Source organism: Podarcis filfolensis (assembly GCF_964270895.1).
Source record: "Podarcis filfolensis genome assembly, chromosome: 1".
Classification (NCBI taxonomy): domain Eukaryota; kingdom Metazoa; phylum Chordata; class Lepidosauria; order Squamata; family Lacertidae; genus Podarcis; species Podarcis filfolensis.
The window spans coordinates 102,455,710-102,480,389 of record NC_139604.1 but is presented as its reverse complement, the minus strand read 5'-3'; the positions used below and the strand labels follow the sequence as shown (position 1 = coordinate 102,480,389).

Genomic DNA, 24,680 nt, shown 5'->3' with positions numbered 1-24,680 from the left:
GTTGAGCCCAAGAGAAGCCCCACATAGAGTTCATTGCAGTAATCCAGTGTTGAGATTACCAATGTCAACACCATGGTGGCCAAGCAGCCTGTCTAGGAACAGCCATAACTCTTACCAACCAAAGCTCATAAAAGGCAGTCCTAGACACTGAGGCCTCCTGTGTTTCAAGTTACTAATATGTGTCCAGGAGCGTCCCCATCCTCCATTACATATATATTCCTTCAGAGGGAATGCAACCCTATGCAGAACAGGCAACTCACCTGTCTCTCACACTGAACTATCTCTTGAGATGAAAAATGGAATCAAGGAAGCATTCAAAAGAGGGTCCATTGTAGTAATGAGGGACATAAGCATCACATAGACCAGCTACATCACATCTTCACATAGACCAGCTACATATGTGTTCTAGTTATGACAATGAGATAAAATTGATATACATCCAAAGACACTGTCCCCTAGAACAGCTGGTGTTGGAACCAACCAGAAGGGCAGCAACGCTTGACTTAATATTGAGTGGTGCTCAGGACTTGGTGTGTGATGTACGTGGTTTTGAGCCAACTGGGAGCAGTAAACGTAGTGCTGTTAAATTAAATATGTAAATGACCAATTCCCAAGGAGATCCAACACGGTCACATTTATTTCAAAAGAGGAAATGTCCCCAAGATGAGGTTGGTAAAAAGGAAGTTGAAAGGCAAAGTCCAGAGGGTCAAATCACTCCAAAATGCTTGGACGTTGTTTAAAAACACAATCTTGGAGTATTAGAAACTCAACTGGAGTGTACATTGTAGACCAGGAAAGGTATCATGAGGGCCAGGAAGACACAAGTGTGGGTAACATTAAAAAGGTAAAGGACCCCTGACAGTTCAAGTCCAGTCGCAGACAACATGGGTTGTGACGCTCATCTCGCTTTACAGGCTGAGGGAGCCGGCGTTTGTCCGCAGAGTTTTTCCGGGTCATGTGGCCAGCATGACTAAGTGGCTTCTGGCGCAACGGAACACCGAAACCAGAGCAGCGCATGGAAACACCATTTACCTTGCCGCCGGAGCGGTACCTATTAATCTTCTTGCACTTTTGGCATGCTTTCGAACTGCTAGGTTGGCAGGAGCTTATTCACATTACTTTGGAGCTAACCCTTATTTTAATGAAATTTATTTCTGAGTTAATGTGCATACAGCTGGGCAACTTAATAGATTTCTGTTCAAAATCATTGAACTGTAGAGTGTCCTGAACCCCCAGCATAGTCTGAGGTAAGTGCTGAAAGTGCACACAGTCCCAAGGGCAATGCTAGAGAAGTCAAACAGTCCAATGGTAAAATACAGACAGTGAGAAAGGTTTGAAGTCCATCAACAGTGCTTCAAACCAGCGTTTCAAACCTTGTTTCTGTTTGATTCCTCCCAATCTTACTTGATGCACCTGAGCTTGCACCAGCTGAGCAGCTGTTTCTCTCCACTTAACAAAGCATGTGATCCTCACCTGTCCTGAGCTTAATCAAGCAGAGTGGTCACACCCCTCCTCCCAGACCAAACAAACCCGATGATCTTCACCTGATCAACTAGTGAGTTGTGTTGCCTGCCTCAGCCTCTTAAAATGCACTTCCCACTGTTGCTGACACCCAATTCCTCCAACCATTCCTCAAAAGGCTTCGTTTCCAGACCCTTGGTTATCTTGGCCACCCTCTGCACACAATTCCAGCTTGTCAATATCCTCCTTAAATAGCTGTGCCCAGAACTGGACACAGTACTCCAGATATGGTTTGATCAAGGCAGGATAGAGATATTGATTTCCTCAATCAGGACACCATCCAGCATCCAAATATTCTGTCAGTTTCATTTCAAGTAATGAACCAATCTTTCTTTATTCTTCTTGTGTCTGAACTTCTTGTGGGCATAAGGTTAAGGGTAAACACATAACAAACACACATTTTAAATTCTAGCAAAATGTCCTAAACCTCTTGGCAGTTGGATGTACATGTGAGGGCTGGACATGTGTGGATTCCAATACACACCTTGTAACAGTGGGGACCACATGGTCCTCTACTAGTCATGTGGTGCGTATTTATAGGATATTGATAATCCCTTTTATTGGCTTTGAGGTCAAGGATTGATTTGAAAAGGCTGGTTTTTGTGTGCCTAAAAGTAACTAATGTATCTTTCCTCAAATCAGTCTTCGGTTCCTGTTGGAAGGACAACCTCTTTATCCATGTTCTCGTAGATGGGGAGACATCAGCAAGTAAATGCTTAGCTGTGTTGTAGGGTCCTTTTGCTCTGGGAAGAGAGGGAGCAGAAGACTGTTGCCTTTACGTCTTGATTCTGGGCTTTCTATCAGCATCTAGTTGCCCCCTGTAGGGCTGCTTGGACTAAATAGACATAGGGGGCAAATGTGGCCTTTGAAGCCTCTCCAGCTGGCTCCTGGGACTCCCTGCACATTACACATCTGCTCCCCAGCCACCTCCTCTCCCTATTCCATGAACCATGATTAGCACTTGCTTCACATCCTCCATGAGTGCAAAGAAACAGATCAGTGCTTAGTGACTGGAAGAGGGAAATGCAGCAGGAAAGGGCTCATTTTTGTCAAGACTAGCATATTCAGAAGTTAACCTCAAGGATATGCTTGAAATGGTAAAATGAGAATAGCAGAGAACTGGACTTGATCCATAATGAGATTCTCAGCTTCTGCCTTTCAATTTGAAGGACATTTCTTTTTCACCAGTCCACAAAGCAGGTAACAGGCGGAACAGTAAGGAACTATGGGAGGACCCATCTGTGGTGCATTCAGAAAATGTGCAGCATGGAGCACACAAAGAGACGTTTGTAAATCCCAAAAGCATGTAGGAAATGTGTTGGAAAATGGGAAAATGAAATTCTCCATTACTCAGAAAAATGATGTCTATGTACCTCGGAATTCGCAGAAAGATCGCAAAGCAATAGCAAGAAAACATGACTAGTGCACGGTGAAGCATATAGGTATCAGTCACAATTAAATATACGTCGCGATATCCACACAGGGAGCGTAGTGTTTCACTCATAAAAGAACGCTTACTCAACATGAAAGAATCCGCACAAGTGAGAAATATATGGTGTGCGGAAAGTGAACCTTTCTAGTGGGCTAGGAGCAGCACACTGCAATAAAAGTAAAATGCTTAAGTTGCATATCAATGTTTATCTCCAAACGATGCATCTGTCAAGATATGAACGTGGGCGTCCTATCCCATAAAGCACCGGAGAAGATACTGCGCTTGGAGAGGAAAAACTGAGCTTGCTGCAATCCTCTCTTCTATCAAACGATGGAAGTTCACAGCAGTCCCGTCCTCTTCTACATTGATAGCCACAGGAGCGGGGAAAGCCGGTTCCTTAGCCTTCGAAGAGCCAGCGTTTGGAACTTGTCGTGGATAGATGAATCCTGCCGACAGCACGTGTCATGCTATGATCACCCTTTGAGCAGATCGAGTGACACAAAACAGGACACCGGAACGCCCAGTGCTGCTGGCCGGATCCCCCTGGAACGCTCGCTGTAACCGTTGTAGGAGGCCGGACGAAGAACCAGCGCCTAGCTTGCCGGAACCGGAAGAGACGGGGAAAGCATTTCCTGATGGACCGAGGTGGCAGGAAGCGGGTAGGGATCGCTTGTTAGGAAGGGGCCGCCATGAGCCGACTGCGGGAGGAGGATGACCCTTATGTGATCGAGGAGCCCAGCGATGAGGAGCCGGCGCAGAGCAGGTCTAGATATAGATATATATATATATAGATGAGGGGAAGCGGCTTATCCTTTTCCGCTCTGTGTTTGCGGGGGTGGGGATTAGTGTGGACGTAAATAGACGTGTGAAGGGGGGTGGAGTTTCCTCCTGCTCTCTCGGTACGTTAACATGGATAATATCTCTGAAATCGCTCAGAAAGAAATGGTCGCGATGTTCTGTCTTCACCTGCATTTTGGTTTGGTAAAACTCCCCTCCGCTTGAGATCTCCAAATATTTTTTTATGGAAACAGGGGCTTCAAGTTTCAGGAATCACCCCTCGGTGTTATTTTGGGGAAATCGGCACGCTATTCTTTCCTTCTGTTGTAACTAGTCCTTTTTTCCTAAAAAAATGTTTAGGGGTACTCTCATTTTCCTACTCATATTGAAATACTGCCCCTCAATGAGGCCAAACTTAGATTCACAAAATGAAATAGCGAAACATGGGTGTTTCTGTGGCTCCATAACTATTATTTTTCCATTTAGTAGCCATTTAGCCTGGACTGTGAGCAAATGCTTGTTGTTGTTTATTCGTTTAGTCGTGCACGAAGAGTCGGACACAACTAAACGAATAAACAACAACAAGTGAGTGAATGCACTATGTGGAGCTTTTATCCCTTAATAAGAGGAGGGTTGTGTGCTTCCCAGCTGCTAGGTGAAGCGACTTAAAATAGAGCTGAGACTATGGAATCAGGTGGGTACCTGACATACAAGCAACCTTTACAATGCTGTAAAATGTATCTGGGGATGCAGCTGACCTAGATGGGTAGGCAGGCTGAGGTGCCAGACACCAGATTCTAGACCACATCTAGACAGATAGATAGGAAAGTGTAAAGGAGATCTACTGTGTGCTCAGGAGCACTTTGTCTTAGGTCCTAAAAAAAAGATTATTTTGTGTGTGTTGGGAGGAAGGCAACTGAACAAACTCAGGTGGAGGTGATGAGATTATTGCAGACAAACAGGAACAACGACTTTGATGACTTTAATTGGCAAGGTCTAGTACAGGCATAAGCAGACTCGGCCCTCCAGTTGTTTTGGGACTACAATTCCCATCATCCCTGACCACTGGTCCTGTTAGTTAGGGATCATGGGAGTTGTAGTCCCAAAAAACATCTGGAGGGCCGAGTTTGCCTATGCCTGGTCTAGTACCTTAGCCTTCTTTACTTTCCTAATAATAAACCAGATGCCAGATTTGGCCACTGATATTAATGAGCTTAAAAACACAACTCTGTGCTGGGTTGTGGTTTTTTGTTAATATACAAAGCAATTTACCTGTATCACACTCCCTGTTTACCTTCCTCAATCTGCTGGAGCCTGTCTTCACATGCAGGGGAAGGTCCTAACTTACTGAGAGTTTGAGATTGCACTTGGTTTAGCCAGCCAATTGAAGCCATTCCTGAAGTGTGGCTGCTGTTGCATGCTGACAGCTTCTAGGAGGCACAGGTGAGAGCAGGGTGGAGGACCAAAGGTGTCCCCCACCAGATGTACCCCCCCAACACTCCATATACCCCAGTTGTGTCACTGTGTACAGTGTATAGTACACACACCTAACTTTTTTGCTATCGAGTTAATATCAGTAAATTTCTTCAATTCTAAGTTTTAAAAAATCATTTTCTCAGTATTTAAAAAGAACCCTGCTTTTGTTGTGCCTATAATAGACTTGCCACATTTATCTTGAAATGACAATCTTCAATGTTTTATCATCTTTTAGCTCTGAGGATGAAGTAGATGTGCTCTTGCATGGCACCCCTGATCAGAAGCGCAAACTAATAAGGGAATGTCTAACCGGAGAAAGTGAATCTTCAAGTGAAGATGAATTCCAAAAGGAAATGGAAGCAGAACTGGACTCCACCATGAAAAATATAGAGGGCAAGTGGAAATCGCAGCTAACAGGTAAATCTCTAAACTGTGGGAAAATATGAACTTGCTGATAGCTCTCTTCCTGCACATCTTATGCTGGACTGCTGTCAATTTTGTGCTGCTGCTTCAGTTCACTCCCCTCCCCCTTTAGAGGCTTTACAGCCTCTTCAGGATACATTCTCCAGCCTGGTGCCCTCCAGATATTTTGCACTACAATTCCCATTATCCCTTACCATTGACCATGCTGGCTAAGGGCTGATGGGAGTTGTGGTCCAAAGACCTGGAGGTGGACAACTGGTTGGAGAATGTTGCCTTACAGCACTTAATTCAGGATGTGTGAGGTGCTTCTGATGAGAAACGAGGGAGAGATAAAGCACCTCATGCCTAGTTTCAAAGAGGAGGGTTTTCTCATTTTGAGTAAGGTATAAAGAAGTTTAACCTGTGTAGTCAGAGTCTCATTGGAGTGCAGTGGCTAATATCGGGATGCGAGCTATAAATTCCTACTCATCTCTGAAGCAGAACTGCAGGGCTCTTGTATGCAAGGAATTTACTCCCAGGTAAGTGTCTGCAGACCTGCACCCTCAGAGAAAACATAGATCTCTTTCTGTATAGTGATCCCATGTTGACTACGTATTTTGTGTTACGTTTTGTGACTCAGGCAGTACGTCTAGCGCTGGACAATCTGGAACAGGTTCCCCTGCAAAGTACTACGATGATATTTATTTTGATTCTGATTCAGAGGATGAAGACAAAGTAGGTAAATAACTGGTTATTTACTGCAATTATTATTGCTTCCTGCACCAAAATTCACTTCTGCTTTTGGTGTATTTCCCTTATCCACAATACTTCCAATGAATGAGCTTTCTAAAGGTAATAATATGCTGAAGCTTTGACTTGTTTGTATGAACTGAACAGCAGGATAACGTACCGTATTTTTCCGTGTATAAGACTAGGTTCCCCCCCCTAAAAATAATGTCAAAAAATAGGGGGCATCTTATACATGGGGCCATCTCCCCCCATTTTCTTAAATCTGAGTCCCCCAAAATAGGGGTCATCTTATACATGGGGACGTCCTATAGACGGAAAAATACGGTATATTTTTAATTGTTGGCAGAAGCATTTAACTGTCAGCGCCTGTCTTATCTGCACAGGGAATATTCCACATTTATTCTCTGAAATTGCTACCACAGAGAAAGAAGCAATCTCAACATTCGCACTGACGTTGGCTTTTTACGCATACTGTCGCAAAACGTAGCAATGTAGTTTACTGTTGTTATATTAAGACTGTTACCCATGCTACACCATGCTTCAAGACTAAATTTCATTTATTTGTAATTAGAAATAAATATTTCACAATATATAATTACATGTTGTTTTGTGATTAATCACTGTGCTTTAATTATGTTCAATTTGTAACAATGAAAATACATCCTGCATATCAGATATTTACATTACGATTCATAATAGTAGCAAAATTATAGTTATGAAGTAGCAATAAAAAATTTATGATTGGGGGTCATCACAATATGAGGAACTGTATTAAAGGGTCGTGGCATTAGGAAGGTATAGAACCACTGCCTTAAAGAGATCTTCGGGCAAATGAAGGAATTCCTCCTGCTGTAGTAAACTAACTGTACATGAAGCTACTAAATAAGCTAATGCCTCGCATCACGGATGCTATTTGGTGTCAAGGCAGCTGACCTTGTGATTGAGACTACTAAATGCCTTCATTCTTCTAGAAAGATGAATGAATTTCCTGCGTCCTCACACACCATGGTAAATGTCCTCCTTGAGTTCGCTTAGTCATTGGTCTCTGGAAATCAATTGTACTTTATCCCAAGTCACACAATCACCTCAGCTTAATAAGCAGAGATAAAGATGAGCTTTTTGTCCTGACACATGACCACTTTGCTCTTTCTCTCGTCGTACAGGCAATGAACCCAAGACACCTCTAATTAACATTTCCCAGTTAAAATAAAAAGGGAATCTAGTTAATTAGAGGCTTCTTGGGTTTATATCTCAAGAAGCAAAAGGGATTGTGTGTGTGGACAAAAGGCTTTTTCATACTTTGTCTTTTAAGGCCAATATATGATTATCTACAGCTGGATAAGATAGTATATTTAGAAACGTAGAATGGGTTGTAATAAAATATTTATCTGCAATATTGCATTCATTGTTGTGGCAGGATTATTATTATTTTTAGATTCTTGACAAATGTCTCTACCAAATCTTTACATTCTACATAAATGGCATAATTTCAGAAGTATTCCACATTTCATAGAATTGTAGTGTTGTAGTCATCTAGCTCAACCCCCTGAGACGCAGGAATCTTTTACCCAGAGTGGGGCTCAAACCCATGACCTTGAGATTGAATCTCTTGCTCTAAGGACTGAACTAATGCCTGTGGTAATAAATGTGCTAATAAAAAGAGATGCCCAGTATGGCCTATTTTGTGTTTTTAATTTTGTTGGAAGCTGCCCAGAGTGGCTGGAGCAACCCAGTCAGATTGGTGGCATATAAATGAGATAATAACAATAATTTTCCATTGTACCAGTCTTTATGTTAAACGTGTCCTGCAAGGCAATCCTGAAACACCCTGTTCTCTGAATAGTTTATCTAAAGAGCAACACAGTAGTCTTGTGTTGCACAGCAAACTTAATTAACACCTCTTGCCAAAAAGGATAACCAGTTTAGTTGTGTTTAACAAGGACACATCATTTCAGTTACAAATAAGTGAAGTAAAACTTTTAACTAGCAAACACAAACTTATATAAAATAAAAAATGGAACTAAGAAATAAAGGTATTGTTACAGTTCTAAAATACATTAGAATGCATTGGCTCAAAATAGTACAAAAATGCATTAGAATGCATTGGCTCAAAATAGTACAAAAACTCCAGACTTCATTGCTTTGTTAGAACTAAAAGGAACTCAAGGAACTCAATTTCACTGTACATCACATTTTGCTTCCAGACAGCTATACTTTACCTGCCTCCCTTTCCTTTTAGTGTGGGTATTGTGACCAAATTGTCACGCTTGTTTTCTTCAGGCTTTTGGAAAATTTACGGATCCTTTTTAGATCAAGGTGTTTGTGCAGTTAGATTTGCTGCCTGCTTATATTGCACTTTTGCTGTCTGAAGCAGCAACCATAGGTTCTGCCACTTTCATTTCAAGTAATAAACCAATCATTCTTTATTCCTCTTGTATGTGAATTTCTTCTGAGCACAAGGTTAAGGGTAAACGCATATTCGTAACAAACAAACATTATAACTCTGGCGAAAAAACCTAAAACCTCTCAGCTTAATATTGGGAGTGTGCATAGGAAGATACGCACATGTGGGTTCAGATGTACATCTTGTAACAGCTTTGGGCTTCATTCGCCCAACTCATGGCAGTGCCATTCACCTTATTAGCGTGCAACTTTGGCAAGGGAGGCTCATTACCAAATAGGCTTCTGAGTCATGTTCTTTGGGGTGTGTGTTCTAACTGTATCTGTGTGAACTTGAACAGCTGCTCCAGAAACCAGAAAAAAAAGGAAACATCAGCAGCGCCGAATTCCAACTAATGATGAGTTGTTCTATGACCCAGAAGAAGACAACAGAGACCAGGCGTGGGTGGACAGGAAGAGACGGGGGTAAGAAATTTAATTTGAGTCATGAGAATACTCGTGTTTGTGGTCTTGCACTCAGGTTCTGCTTCTGGGCTTCCCATAGGCATCTGGTTGGCCACTGTAGGAACAGGATGTTGGACTAGATAGTAATAATAATAATTTATTATTTATACCCCACCCATCTGGCTGGGTTTCCCCAGCCACTCTGGGCGGCTTCCAACAGAACACTAAAATACAGTAACCTATTAAACATCAAAAGCTTCCCTAAACAGGGCTGTCTTCAGATAATAATAATAATAATAATAATAATAATAATAATAATAATAACAATAATAATAAATTTTATTTATATCCCGCCCTCCCCAGCCGAAGCTGGGCTCAGGGCGGCTAACAACAATCAAAATAATCCAACATTCTAAAAACATTCATTATAAAATTAATTAAAATCAAATTAAAATCAAATTGATGGCAACCATTAAGCAAAATTCTGTGCAGATTGCCAGAGGAGGGGGTCAGGCTGCGCCCTGACCAAAGGCCTGGTGGAACAGCTCTGTCTTGCAGGCCCTGCGGAAAGATGTCAGGTCCCGCAGGGCCCTAGTCTCTTGTGACAGAGCATTCCACCAGATTGGAGCCGCGGCCGAGAAAGCCCTGGCTCTAGTTGAGGCCAGCCTAACCTCTCTGTGGCCTGGGGTCTTCAGGATGTTTTTATTTGCAGACCGTTAATTTCTCTGTGGGACATATCAGGAGAGGCGGTCCCGTAGGTACGAGGGTCCTAGGCCGTATAGGGCTTTAAAGGTTAAAACCAGCACCTTAAACCTGATCCTGTACTCCACCGGGAGCCAGTGCAGCTGGTATAGTACCGGATGAATATGATCTCGCAGCGAAGACCCCATAAGGAGTATCGCCGCGGCATTCTGCACCTGCTGGAGTTTCTGGGTCAGTCTCAAGGGCAGCCCCACGTAGAGCGAGTTACAATAATCCAGTCTGGAGGTGACCGTTGCATGGATCACAGTGGCTAGGTCAGGGCGAGAGAGATAAGGAGCCAACTGCTTAGCTTGGCGGAGATGAAAAAATGCCGCCTTTGTTATAGCTGTAATCTGCGCCTTCATAGAGAGGGAGGTATCGAAGATTACACCCAAACTCTTAACGGACGATGCTGGCACTAATTGCACCCCCGCAAGAGATGGGAGTTGCCCCCTCAATCCCATATCGCTCCGTCCCAGCCAGAGGACCTCTGTCTTCGAAGGATTTAACTTCAACCGGCTCCCACGTAACCATCCAGCCACAGCTTCCAGACATCTGGTCAGTGTGTCTGGGGCCGAGTCAGGATGGCCATCCATCAACAGATAGAGTTGGGTGTCATCGGCATACTGATGGCAACCCAGCCCAAAACTCCGGACAAGCTGGGCGAGGGGGCGCATAAAGATGTTAAAAAGCATCGGGGAGAGAATCGCACCCTGAGGCACTCCACACACCAAGGAGTGGCACGATGACAATTCCCACCCCAAGCGCCACCCTCTGTCCCCGACCAGAGAGAAACGAGCGCAGCCATTGAAGGACTGTGCCCTGGATCCCCACGTCGGCAAGGCGGTGGTCCAGGAGTTCGTGATCGACTATGTCGAAGGCTGCTGACAGGTCTAGAAGAATCAGCAGCCCCGACCCGCCTCGATCCAGCTGCCTGCAGAGATCATCTGTTAGGGTGACCAGAGCCGTCTTGGTCCCATGACCAGCGTGGAAGCCGGACTGGAATGGATCGAGAGCCGATGTTTCATCCAGAAACCTACCAAGCTGTTCAGCAACCGCTCTCTCAATCACCTTACCCAGGAATGGAAGATTCGAAACCGGGCGGTAATTGGATAGATCTAAGGGATCTAATGATGTTTTCTTTAAGAGTGGACGCACCACTGCCTCCTTCAGTTCCCCTGGGAATATCCCGATGCCAAGGGACAAATTGATGATATCACCCAGGGGGGCCCGCACCTCGTCTGGACACGCTCTAATCAGCCAAGACGGGCACGGGTCAAGAGGACAGGTGGTGGGCTTTCCAGCTCGGAGGAGTCTGTCCACTTCGGCTGGGGATATCCGGTCAAAGTGGTCCAATAATGGACCCGAGGACAGTCGAGGGGCCTCCAGTTCCTTTATTGTATCCAAATTGGCAGGGAGGTCATGGCGGAGCAACAGGACCTTCTCTCGCAAATGCCTCACTGCTGTGTGTCAAATTGTTATTTAAATTTGGCTGTCCTTCAAGGGACGTTAAAGACCTAATTATACTAAATAATTGCGCCGGGCGAGAGCTAGCGGAGGCAATGGAGGCCGAGAAGTAGGACTTCTTAGCGGCCTTCACTGCCATCTCGTAGGTTTTCATAAAAACCCTATAAGATGTTCTTGAGGCTCCGTCACGGGCACCCTGCCATACTCGCTCTAGCCGTCTGAGGTCCCGCTTCATTTTCCGAAGCTCCTCGGTAAACCAGGGAGCCCAGTTTCTGCGGGGTCGCAGAGGGCGCCTAGGTGCGATCTCATTGATGGCTGCTAGGAGCTGGATATTCCAGCCCTCAACAAGCTCAGTCAATGAGTCGCCAGGGGGAGCAAGGTCCCGCAAGGCCTGACGGAATCTATCAGGGTCCATCAGCCTCTGCGGGCGAGCCCAAATTGGCTCGCCACCTAAGCAGGGTGGGGGTGGAAAGTCAATCCTGGCTTTCAGAGCGTAGTGATCAGACAATGGCACCTTCATCGAAGGAGACATGATCACATCTATACCGGCGCCAAAGATCAAATCCAGCGTGTGGCCTGCTTGATGTGTGGGGCCCGAAACAAACTGGGAGAGCCCTACTGTCGCCATGGAAGACACCAGGTCCAGAGCCTGTGAGGAGGGAATGGCATCAGCATGGATGTTGAAGTCCCCCAATACCAATAGGTTAGGGAACTCCAAGTCCCAGCCGGCCACCGCCTCCAGCAGGCCTGACAGGGTGGCTGCTGGTGCGCTAGGTGGCCGGTACACCAGCCAGACAGCCAAGCTCACCTCGGAGCCCCACACTAGGCCAACACATTCAATGCCGGGGATCGATGGCGATGGTAGAGCCCCGAAAGAACAATCTTCCCGGATTAATAATGCCACCCCTCCCCCCCGGCCCACAGTCCGCGACTGGTGGAGGACGGAGAAACCCGGGGGTGCCATCTCTCGTAAGGTAACAGTTTCCCCTTCACGCACCCAGGTCTCTGTCACACAAGCCAGGTCAACCCCCTGCGAGGTGAAGAAGTCTCGCAGGGTGGCAGTTTTGTTGCCTATAGACCTGGCATTGCACAACACCAGTGACGGAGGTGAGTAATCCTTGCTCACCCTACCTTCGTCCCTCGGGATGGGGCGCAGATTGGAAGGGGTACGAGCATATCCGTATCTCGATCCCCTTCGCCTATGACATCTGCCCCCACCGCCATACCTCCCTCGCCCCACTACGGTAGCAATCCTAAGCCTCAAACCAACCTCCATTTACAAAATAGAAAAACAAATCAAACCAAAAACAATTGTACCAACAAAACAAATCCCCACCCCACTCACTATCCAACCCCAAACCAACATAAAACGGAACAAAATAAAAATACATGTATACAGACCACCGTTCACGGTGGTAAAACAAAGTAAAAATTAAAAACCCCTTTAAAACACTTTAAAATATATAAAAACATTTTTAACATTTGCTGCAGCAACACCAGTGTCCTTAAAACTGTAGCGGTGGCGAGTGTGGGCCCCGCCCCCTGGGCCTGGTGGAATGGGCCTACAGGAGGGAGTGGCCTTCCCCAACTCACAGTGCAGCAGCAGCAGTGGTGTCCCAGTGCCTCAATGAGGCCTCTTAAGCTGTGGCGGTGGTGAGTCAGTCTCGGCCCCGCCCCCTGGGCCAGGTGGAATCAGCCTGAGGAGGGAGCGGCCTTCCTCAACTCACAGTTGTTTTTCTCTTTGACATCTGGTGGGAGGGTGTTCCACAGGGAGGGCGCCACTACCGAGAAGGCCCTCTGCCTGGTTCCCTATAACCTGGCTTCTCGCAGCGAGGGAACCACCAGAAGGCCCTCAGAGCTGGACCTCAGTGTCCTCAGATAGGCCTTTGGTCTGATCCACCAGGCTGCCTTTAACGTTAACTCTACACATTCCTGATTTTCTGACATTGTTGCAGCTTTGTTTCTTATTATATGGATATCAAATGAGCCTTAATGCTCAGTTTCCCACCTGCACATTTCTTTAAAGTGAGTGGGAATTATCACATTCTGATACTATGTTGGGGGGGGGGAATCATTTATTGACTGTTGTTAGATTATTTAGTAATTAAACAAATGGTACTCCTGCAAGGCACTCTATGATAAAATTCCACTCAAACATTTGATGGGATGGGATCATGAGGAACTTAAGACTTTTTAAAAAATAAATATTTTGATTGAAAATTTTCAACATAGAATACAATAAAAGTCAAACTAAAGGAATATAAAATAAAAAGAAAACAAAATAAAAAGAAAGATCAAGAGATAGAAAGGCAAGGGGGGATGAATACAAAAGTCCTCTATCACAATTACATCATATCCCTTCATCCATACAGAGAAAAGTAGATGCTCCCAGCTCTCACCCGGGAGCTTCTATTTCTTCTCCCAGCCTCCTGCTCTGGGAGACCCTTTCTACCTGCTTCCCAGGACCCCTCAACTTGTAAAAGTTAAAAATAAAAACAACTAAATTAAAAAAGAGAAGAGAAGAAGAAAGAGGGGCTTCCAATTCTCTTATCTGTCAAATATCTATCTATCTATCTATCTATCTATCTATCTATCTATCTAAATATCTATCTATCTATCATCTATCATTCAAATTATTCAAAGCATACACTACAGAATAACATTAGCTATATCATATTATTTAGCTACTTATCAATCTGCCAGACATGTATGGGGAACTTAAGTCTGATTAGCATTTACCTGCAGCTTGGTGGGAGCTTTTTCTTCTGGGTCCCTTCAAGTGTAAGCATTGGCTTTCCTTTTGACGAATCAAGGAACATGATCATTGGCTCTGCCTGTGTGGGCACCACCCGTCAGCACTTTTTTCATGGTGGTGTCTATATATGTTCCTGGAGTGATGTGGAGTTGCCCTGTACTTGGCATTAACATACCAGTTTGTCCCTGTGTGCGTGAAATAATTTGAAATATTATTATTATTTCCCCCCCTATTATGTTTTTTACTGTAATTTTACTGATGTTAGCCACCCTGAGCCTGGCTCTGGTTGGGGAGGGCGGGGTATAAATAAATTATTATTATTATTAAAGCAATGTGGTTAAAATAGGGAGAGATACAGATCTATAGGGATAATTCATGCAAGCTTTTAATTTGGGGGTTGTAATTTTGGAGCAGGATCTTGTAATCATGTGTCTAGGATTGACAACAAAAATGGACTTTTATCAGCTATTACGTAGTAGTTTGAAGACCTTAATGTTCTGACTACATTTGAACACACTTTCTGTAAACATCAACTTCATTTGGATACCTATTCAGACAATTGGAGGGCATATACGGATCTGTTTGTCTAAATTAAGATGGATGTATTGATGTTTATCATAGTGAATATGAACTAGCAACTTTGTTTTGTTTTCTTCCCCTTTTGTGGTGGTGTTTAAAAAAAAATTCAAAAAGAGGAAAAAATAATTTTTTTTTAATGTGTTGGGACTGAGAACATGCAGTGCTTGCAACTGTCATGCTCCTGGCATGCAGTTTTGATATACACCAGTTTCAGTAAAGATGCCTAACCAGTAAGAATGCTTCTCCTGACCTATAATATACTGTCTTGTAGGTATCATAGGTTAAGAAGTCTTCACTCACAACAGCCACAAGCCAAACTTCCTGCCATTCCCAGCAGTGACGCTGTTTTGAATTGTCCTGCATGCATGACCACACTGTGCCTTGACTGCCAGAGGTAATATTTCAGCCTTAAGAAACTTGTGATTTAGGTACAGCAATCACAGATGAGATAAGCTAGTGTTTGTTCATACAGCAACCCTGTAATTTCAACCGTCTCTGTCCGGTTTTCATGAACTTGCCTTTCATTAACTAGGATGTTGGTCATAATATTGTCTCCATGTTTAAAGAGAGGTAAACTCAGGGCTGGATTTAGGTTTGATAAGGCCCTAAGCTACTGAAGGTAATGGGGCCCTTTATATGTCCATCTGTCCTTTGTTGCTGTTTTTTGTGTTGAATATATGCTATATGGTAATTTATGGACCTAATAGGTATCTAAAGCCATTTGCACATAACAAATAGGAGCCTACACAACACAAAACACTGTTGCTGTATGTAGGTTTTATTTTATTTGTTTTTTATCTTCTATTTTGGAAATGTACATCCAGGGGTTTTTTTCCTTTAATTTTTTTGGGGGGCCCCAAGAGAGTGGGGCCCTAAGTTATAGCTTGTTTAGCTTATATGTAAATCCGGCACTGGTTGTCAAACATTGGGGAAGAGGGAAAGGATTCCCGCCCCCCTTGGAAATACATGTACAGTTTTTGTTCAGCAGATTTACTTTGTCTCAGCGAAACATTGACTACCAGCATGAAATGCTTCCTTTTTTGTGCTTCTCTTTTTAAATTTAATAATAAAAGCCAGCTTTAAACAGATTTCTGAATTTGAAAAAGCAACTTCATTCTATTGTAGCTATAACCAGATGTTGTTGGACTCCAGTGCCCATCGGCCTCAGCCAGCCTGATCAGGGATGAGGGATGATGGGAGTTGAAGTCCAACAATGTCTGGATGCCCACAGGTTAGCCACTCCTGCAATAAGTAAAGCTATGAGCTTTAATTTTGGCTTGTTGTTGCTAATTGGGACCAGATTAATTTGAGGCACTTTGGTTGGGATTTTTTTTTGGGGGGGGTGAGGTAGAATAGGCCCATCCATTGCTAAATGTCACAGAGGTTATTCTGGAAAACCACTAGAAAACAAAATGGTTATTATTATGACACAAACTTTCAGTGGTAACAGTCCGCTTCATCAGATAGACCAGTTTGTTGACTACTAAAGGCCTTGTCAAATAAGCCAGATAGTTTTTAACAAGCTTCATACTCTTATCTTTTTCTGGTTATGCTATCATGGTTATTCTACTAGAATTCAGACATATCTATTTCATCTTTGCTTCTTAAATTTGCAGATCTCCTGGATTCAGGACATGTAGGGTTACCAATTTTGTAATATTTTTATCAGCAACAGATTATTGCATTCCCATTTCTTTTCTTCTTTTTTTTCAGGCACGAATCATACAGAACTCAGTACAGAGCAATGTTTGTCATGAATTGCACCGTTATCAAAGAAGAGATTCTGAAATACAAAGGTCCATTGAACAAAAAGACAAAGAGAGGGCACAAGAAAATTAAACAGAGTAGTGAATCCATTGCTAGTCAGGAAAAACAGGAAGAGGAGGAGATATATCATCCAGTAAAATGTACTGAATGTTCAACAGAAGTGGCTGTCTTAGATAAGGATGAAGTCTTTCATTTTTTCAATGTTCTAGCAAGCCACTGCTAAGATGCAAGCATTTTGCATTGGGTTAAGTTTGCATAAAAATTCAAAAGCCAAGGACTGTTCTGTTTCATTTGTATCATCTATTAATCTGATGTAAAAATTGTATCCTTGCCACACACCCTGTATTGGTAAAGCAAGTGAACTTTAGTTATGTATATAGTTCATGTTTTTAGAACAGTTTCTTATGTATATAAATATTTTTATCCTATTTAGAATTAAAATGTTCTGATCTTGGGGGAATTTAGACCATAGTCTGTGGCATGGCTGCCTGATAATGTTGCTATAAGCATTACTGTAAGAGTTGAGCTTTAGTTTGTGTAAATCAGATATTGGTAGCACTAAACTCTGTTCAAGACTTGTTTTTTGTTTTCCATTCTTTATTCACCCCAATATTTTGGAAACCCTGTGTACTTGCTACAATTTCTTGCTATAATTTAAGGTTTGCCATCTTGTTCTCATAGCAAAACTGCCTTCTCTAACATCAAAAAGCTGAACACCTTCCTAAAAGCGGCATCCATATATCAAGTAAAAACAATCACAGATGTGCTCTTGGTTTCTTACCTATCAAACTCTTGTCATTTAAGTCCTTTTCTATAGGCTGTGTAAAAACTATAATTTAAACACCTTTGAATGTGTTACAAAATGCAGACTAGTTGGTAGAATTTATTGCTGAAATGCTATTGTAAAAAAAAATATTGCAGCTTTCCCTGGAATATGTAGAAGCGATAGAAGTATTATCGTCTTTTAGGTTCCAGGTGAAAACTTTTATTCTTGACTGTATACTTCAGCTGTATGTTTATTTCGGCTGTGATTGAGTTAGTGCAGCCTCTTTTATTTATTTCATAAAATTTATACACTGTTTGATTGTAACAAGCCCTCAAAGTAGTTTCCAAAAAGATAAAAACGACGGAATCAAGAAAAAATTACAATACTTTAAAACATAACAAAAAGTGAAACTTGTAGTTGTTTAGTCGTGTCCAACTCTTCGTGACCCCATGGACAAGAGCACGCCAGGCACTTCTGTCTTCCACTGCCTCCCGCAGTTTAGTCAAACTCATGCTGGTAGCTTCGAGAACACTGTCCAACCATCTCGTCCTCTATCATCCCCTTCTCCTTGTGCCCTCAATCTTTCCCAACACCAGGGTCTTTTCCAGGGAGTCTTCTCATGAGGTGGCCAAAGTATTGAAGCCAAACTACTAAAATATTAAAATTCACCTCAGCTTTCTAAGGATCTATCTGTTTATTGAGTACTTTGCTTTATGATCTTTTGTGAACTGCCTTGGAAATTAGTAATTGAAGGTTTTAATAGATTTTGGAATTGTGTTATCCATCATTTGGAAGGTGGAGCAAGCTTATTTCCTCCTACTCCATTGGACCAAAACCAGTGGATTCAAGTGAGAAGAAAGGCGATTCCGACTAAACATCAGGAAGAACTTGACAGAGCTGTTTGACAGTGGATTAGACTCCCAAGAGAGGTGGTGGACCTTCCTTCCTTGGAGATTTTTAAGCAGAGGTTGGGGGGCCACCTGTCATGTATGATCTGGTTGAGATTCCTGCCTTGGGAGAGGTTGGGACTAGATGACCCTTGGCGTCCCTTCCAAGTCTTTTAAGATTCCATGACACAGGTGGGCTATTGGCCTAATCCAGGAGGCTCTTGGAGAAGTTTCGAGCCTCGCAGCTCCATGAAAGTTGCGCAAGTTTGCGGAGTCGAAGCCTCAAGCGCAACAGGCGCTTTCTTTCCCCGCGCTCCGACGCAACCTCCTCAGAAGCAGGCCTCATGCTTAGGTAAGGCGAGGCGCGCAAAAGGCAGCTGCAAGCGGCGGCCTCAAGGGCGGCGAATCGGCGAAGGTAGAACTTTGCATAGGTCGCCCAGAGCGCCAGAGCGGGGGTGGCGGGGGGTTAGGCCCGGCCTGGCGGGGCGGGGCGAGGAGCGGCTGAGCCAATCGGCGGAGGAAGCTGAGCTTCCCTGCCTCCCCTCGGCCGCCTTTCCGCCTCGCCTTTCGAGCGAGTGCGTCTCTCTCTCCGGGCGGCGCACTCTGACGCGCGGAGGCGCTGCTGCCGGCGAGATGGCGCTGAGCTCGGCCTGGAAGCAGATGTCGTGGCTCTATTACCAGTACCTGCTGGTCACCGCGCTCTACATGCTGGAGCCTTGGGAACGGACGGTGTTCAGTATCCTTTCTGGTGCGGTTGAAGGGGGAGCCGTGAGGGGAAAGGGCGCCGCCGCCGCCGGGAAAGTTCGCGGTGAACTGGGCGCGGCGCGGGCTGGGCAGGGCAGGGCGCCGGCGGGAGGGGAAGGTAAAGGACGGCCCGGGGGAGGGAACGGCCTCCTGGCTTCGGCCGAGAGGGAAGGCCGCTGGGCTCCCGAGGGCGGCCGAGGTGCGCAGCTAGCCAGGAGGGACTTGGGCCTGAGGGTATAGTGGTCGGAGTCGTCCTGCACAATTCAGGTTGGCGGGAATAAATGTATGTCTATTTATGGGGATGTAGGCCAGGCCTGTTCCTTCCTGGGTGGAAGGTCGTGGCAAACCTGAAGGCGCGTGTATCAATCATTCAATCTCCCTCTCTCGCTCCTCTTTCTCTCCGCCCTACCCTTGCAGCTCCCCATTTGCCCCCTTTCGGTGCACTTTCTACTTCGCCGTTGCTCTGGGGTTTTGTTTTGGTTTTTTTGCAGGCGCTGCTGCTGCAGCCAACAAGTGACTGCTGATGTCTTTTTCGCCAAGCTCTGCTTAGGATGGATTCATCTAAGGCTCGGCGTTTTGCATTGTGTACTTGCGGTTTTGCGGCTGTTTTAAAGGAGTTGTGCGAGTTTCACCTAAAGTGATGGAGAAAAGGCAGTTCTGGTCAACGGATCCTTGGGATCCACCTTAGCCAGGTGTGCTCTGAAGAAATGAGGACTTAAGTAACTGAAGTGGTTCTGCACGACCCCTTAAATTTGTCAGTGACATGAGTGAAGGGATTTAAACAGAGTGGGTTGGGTTGTTGGTTGTTTTTTTTGGAAGGTAAGAGGCTTCATGTAGCTTGGGGTGCTGTGTTAAACCTCTGGGGAGCTGTTTAGAAGGTGGTGTTAGGTCACTGGGTGGATGGCTGTTTATGTAACTGTGGCTTGGGAGTATAAAGCATTTGGGTTTGGGCAATTGTGTTTCAGAGCTAGGGAAAAATGAAAAACAAGACACACTGCTTGTTGTAGCTGGTTGTGAATGGATTTGAGGGTGGTTTATCACATAAGTGTGGTGGGCAGTTGGGGCTGTAGGATCATGGTTTCCTGTATGGATTTCATTTCAAAGTGAAGTTGAGAATTCGTTGTGAAGAAATGATAACTTTTGTGTGATTCATGAGAGATCAAGGCAAATAGATGAAGGGTATTTATTTCTTATATGTTACTGTTTATGTGCCAGAAACAAGGTCAAGAGTCTTGCTCGCTATGTGCTATGATTGTGAATGCTAAGGACACACTGAGCTATGTTGCCAGTCAGAGTAACAATACAGTGGTACCTTGTTTCTCAAACTTAATCTGTTCTGGAAGCCCCTTCCAAAATCAAAACCAAGGTGTGCTTTCCCATAGAAAGTAATGCAAAATGGATTAATCTGTTCCAGACTTTTAAAAACAACCCCTAAAACAGCAATTTAACATGAATTTTACTATCTTACGAGACCATTGATCCATAAAATTCAAGTAATAAACAATGTACTGCAGTCACACAATCAATCAATCAGTAGCTGAACTGGGTTCTACAAAGTCTCAAAAACAAAACAGAAAAGCCGCAAAAACAACTCCCCCCCCCCCGCAAAAACGCAAAATAAATTGCAAAAACAGACAGACCTCAGACACTCAAAACAGAAGTGTGGCATTCAAAACAGAAGTGTGGCACTTAAATTGGAAGCGTAACACTCAAAATGGAGCATGTTTGGCTTCTGAAAAAGTTTGCAAACCGGAACACTTCTGGGTTTGCAGTGTTTGGATTCCAAGTTGTTTGAGTACCAAGGCGTTTGAGAACCAAGGTACCACTGTATTGTGCAAGCACATTTACAAAGCTAAGTAGGGTCTGGTATAGTTTCAAATTGGATGGGGAACTGCCTGATTAGATTCTTGTATTGCAGGGATTGGACTAGATGACCCTCAGGCTCCCTTCCAACTCCACAATGTTATGATTCTAAGATGTGAAGTAGTATCTATTTCACAGTACTACTAGAGTCTTTATACATTCTATCCATTTGCCACTAATGAAGTAAAGTGGGAGAAGCAGATTCTCCTATGAACAAGTGTTTCCTAATTTCCCTCTGATTAACTCTAGTGGGAGGGAAAATAACTTTCTAGTTGTTCTGGGGTGTGTTGAGGGTGAATAGGACTGGAAGGCAAAAGGTGAAAGAGTGATGGAGCTTTCCAACATCACACCATTCCAGCTACATATTTGTGCTTATTGTTTGTTGCTTTACTTTTTTTACTAACAAATTTTCAAATGGTCCATTAGTTCAAATAAGAGATGATAGTTTACCACTAATTTCAGTTATGAAAGTATACAGTATTCTTTATAAAATGTTAGAAATACAGTCTAGGCTCACTAGCCAATTTCCTATGTGAAATAGCTTCACTAGTTTTGGTCTACAGACTACTTTGCCATTGGCATTAACACAGCATAGTCTTCATTTTTAAAAGACTCTTTTGCTTTCATCAGCTGGCTTTGCCGGAAGGTGAATACCACATGATTTTGGCTCTTTAACCTCAGAGTTCCCTCAAACCTGTTGACCCTTACGGTCATTATTTTGCTAATGGTGGTATTCTTCTGTTATATTACTGGCTTACTTTGTCTTACTGATTGATAATATATCTGCAAAAATAATCATGATATGATATATACATACTATGCTGCTGTTGGTGCATAATTTACCCAGACAAAAGTGAAATGGTTGTGTGCAACTCATATGACCACATGGTGCATTGCTGGACTAGCCATTTTTGGTCACAAAGAAAAGTTACAGCTTGCTTCTGGTAATTGGCAAATGAGGAGACTCACTATATTGTCAATGTTTACTCTTTGGAATTAGTGTATTGATCAGCAACTGGTGGTTATCCCAGATCAAATTTGGTGTCTTGATAAGTGACACCTGCTTCCCATTCCAGATGCTAAATCTCCTCCTTTTCTTTCCCAAGTGGCTTGGAGGGCCGTGTAGTGAAGAGCTGTCCTGCTTGTTCATATTTCCCCCTCTTTCCTGAAGTCAGCATGGGTGGGGATAGGAAAAGCAGTTCCTTCCATTGTGTTTTGTGTGCACACCTTGATCATCTTCTGTACTTTTTGAAATACGTTTTAACTGCCAATGTGACATACCGGTAACTCCTATCTACTTGCAGAACTCACCCATGCGTTATGTTATGTTTCATTCAGTTCCTTTCATGAAGGAACTTGCATACTGACTAAGCTATTATGTACTGGATTCCAAACTCTCCGCACTATTAATATTATTATTTTCAGGCATCCCCCCTATTTACATGGGTTACATTCTGGGCCCTCGCATGCATAAGTGAAATTGCGTAAAGTGGGGAACACCCTCTAAAGACCCTTTGAACTCCCTCTCTGCCACTCTCTCTTCAATCAATACCAAAAATACTGTATCCAAAAATATCCACAACTAGAACTGAAGCTCTGGGGCCAGCAGGAGGCTGGAGGACACATGGGAAAGCAGCTTCTGCTGTGGCACTAGGCCCCACACCAGCTGTTAGGTGGTCTCTTTGGGGCTTCCTCTGCTCTCACTGATGTCCTCTTTGGGCTCCGGAGAGCATCTCTTCGCGAGCTACAAGGACTCTCCACCTATCTCTCACCGTTTCTGGGTTTGAATTGAATTATTTATTTACTTCCCACACCACACATATATGCAGTTGCGTTTGAGTCAATTGTGGCGGGGGTGGGAGGCTGTATTAAATTTGTATACTGCCCTTAAGCTCCTAGGACAGTTCACAAGATAAATGTAACTTTTGTTACATTGGCCCCTGGGGATTTTGAACTCAGGCCTTGTACCAGCTTGAGTTCTCCCTGAGAGTTGGTTTGTTCAGCCTCTTCAGTGGTGCAAAAGGAAAAGCAACTGATGAGAAATAGAAATATATATTGTGTAATTTCCTCTATTGCTAGTAGTAAGCAAATCAGGTTTTGTATATTTTTGGCCTAACTAAAAAGCTAGATTTGTTAGTGAGGCATAATTAAGTCTAAATACTTCAACTTAACGGGTTCAGTGCTTAGGTTGAGTTTCCAAAGGTAGTTATTACTGTTTATTCAACTTTCAGTGTGACCTTCTGAAGAAGTCCAGAGCAGCACTCTTAATTAGTATAGTCTTCGTTACTACGCTGTTGCGCTGAGTTGCTGCCAGTTAATATTCTGCATTAGTTCAGTTGTCTATGTACAAGACTTAAATGTCCGTATGGCTTGAGACCTGGCTTTATAGCATTCTTGCAGTGTGGTTTTAATACATTGTCAATATGTGGTTTTCCTTTACTGCCATTCAGATTCCATGTTAGTATCAATCCTTGGAATGGCACTTTACACTGGCTATGTTTTCATGCCTCAGCATATTATGGCAATATTGCACTATTTTGAAATTGTGCAATGATGAAGAATGTATCAAGCAGTGACCAGTCAGAAGCTGAAGAACCGACCATCTACAATTAAGGAGTTCTACAGATGACGAGACAAGCAAGACGTGATTGTGTTCACAGCTGATAGTCACCACTAAGGGATGCAGTATGCCCTAAGTTTTGGTGGCATTTTCTTTCTTAACAAAAAATTCCTTGTATAGCAATTTGTCTATTAACATTGTGATTGTTTGTACCTTTGATATCAGTATTTTCTTAACTTTGTGACAGTCTCAGTATTACACTGTGAAAGCTTTTCTTACTGTAACTTTGAGTGCATTTTGCCTTCTATTTTTAATCAAAAATCATCTTATTAAATGGGGCTTAGAGCTTTTGCTATTGTATGGGTTATATGTGCAACTGGGTATATTTCTAGCTAACATTTTGTAAGAAAAAAATGTTTAGATTCATATGGAGATGTGGATATATTCATGGAATCCTACAAAACCTTGTTTGTAAGACCTAACTCAGGTGCTTTAACTGCTATCTGGACTGTTCAACAGAATACTTAGGTATCATTCTATTTTGCTTTAGGAATAAATGGAAATGTTTTGTTCCATTTGGAGAAGAGCAAGACCACTTGGCACTGCATGTATGGAACACTACTTCGTAAGGGGAAAGTGCGGGACCCAACTCCTGTCTGAACATAAAACCTTAATTTAATTTTATGCATGTCATCTGGAGTTTTGTGATAACATCTTAAAGCTGCTATTATAGCTTGTAACTGTACTATACTTTTGTTTGTTTATTTCCCAAGGAGCATATTTTAATATTGACTTAGTTCAAAGACCATGTCTATGGCAGTTGGCTATAATATAATCATGTCTGTATTGTGAACCCTGTATTGTAACTGTTGTTCAAACACCCTTGAATACTTAGACCAAATGACCAAAATATAATGTTTGATGTAGACTTGAGTTTAAAACCACAGCAATAAGGAGCTGTCTACTAGGCTGAAGTCTTGTCTTAGTTTTTATAGCTTTTTCAGATTTCTATTCTGAAATGTAAGATGGCAGTTTTTAAGGTGTGGGTTCTTTTTTCCAAAATAAAAGCTGAAAGCAGGATGCAGAACCTTTGGGTGTTTACATGTGGCTGATCTCCAGCTCCTACCAGCCTTAGCCAGCATGGTCAGGGGTGGTGGTGGTGGTGATGAGAGTTTTAATCCAGTAACTTCTGGAGGGACAGAGGCTCCCTATCTGCGCTGTATTGCTGTACTGGATAATACTCCTTCAACAATGTTCTAGAAAGGAGAAAGACCAGCAGCTGTGCAGGGAAATGCTGAGCTGCTGCCAAAGTCTCCCTTGCCTGGGTTGCTTCTCCAGTGGTAGCAGAA

At 43.4% G+C, this 24,680-nt stretch overlaps 2 protein-coding genes across 2 annotated transcripts; both read left to right on the top strand.

Moving 5' to 3' along the window:
- The first annotated feature begins 3,559 nt into the window (after window positions 1–3,559).
- On the top strand, window positions 3,560–17,959 carry EAPP (E2F associated phosphoprotein). Its single transcript, XM_083619684.1, has 6 exons — window positions 3,560–3,716; window positions 5,442–5,623; window positions 6,249–6,347; window positions 9,100–9,223; window positions 15,016–15,138; window positions 16,458–17,959. The coding sequence occupies exons 1-6, from the start codon at window positions 3,643–3,645 to the stop codon at window positions 16,732–16,734; spliced, it is 879 nt and encodes a 292-aa protein (XP_083475810.1). The 5' UTR covers window positions 3,560–3,642; the 3' UTR covers window positions 16,735–17,959.
- Window positions 17,960–18,636: 677 nt separating this feature from the next.
- Window positions 18,637–24,409, top strand: SPTSSA (serine palmitoyltransferase small subunit A). The gene is made up of 2 exons (XM_083622175.1): window positions 18,637–18,900; window positions 23,222–24,409. Exons 1-2 carry the CDS (start codon window positions 18,798–18,800, stop codon window positions 23,323–23,325), a joined length of 207 nt encoding a protein of 68 aa, XP_083478301.1. The 5' UTR covers window positions 18,637–18,797; the 3' UTR covers window positions 23,326–24,409.
- The last annotated feature ends 271 nt before the right edge of the window (window positions 24,410–24,680 follow it).

Coding starts and splice junctions, on each gene's coding strand:
- EAPP (XM_083619684.1), top strand. CDS start 3,643: ATGAGCCGACTGCGGGAGGAGGATGACCCTTATGTGATCGAGGAGCCC. Junction 5,624..6,248: donor GTGGAAATCGCAGCTAACAG/GTAAATCTCTAA, acceptor TTTGTGACTCAG/GCAGTACGTCTAGCGCTGGA. Junction 15,139..16,457: donor CTGTGCCTTGACTGCCAGAG/GTAATATTTCAG, acceptor CTTTTTTTTCAG/GCACGAATCATACAGAACTC.
- SPTSSA (XM_083622175.1), top strand. CDS start 18,798: ATGGCGCTGAGCTCGGCCTGGAAGCAGATGTCGTGGCTCTATTACCAG. Junction 18,901..23,221: donor TTGGGAACGGACGGTGTTCA/GTATCCTTTCTG, acceptor ACTGCCATTCAG/ATTCCATGTTAGTATCAATC.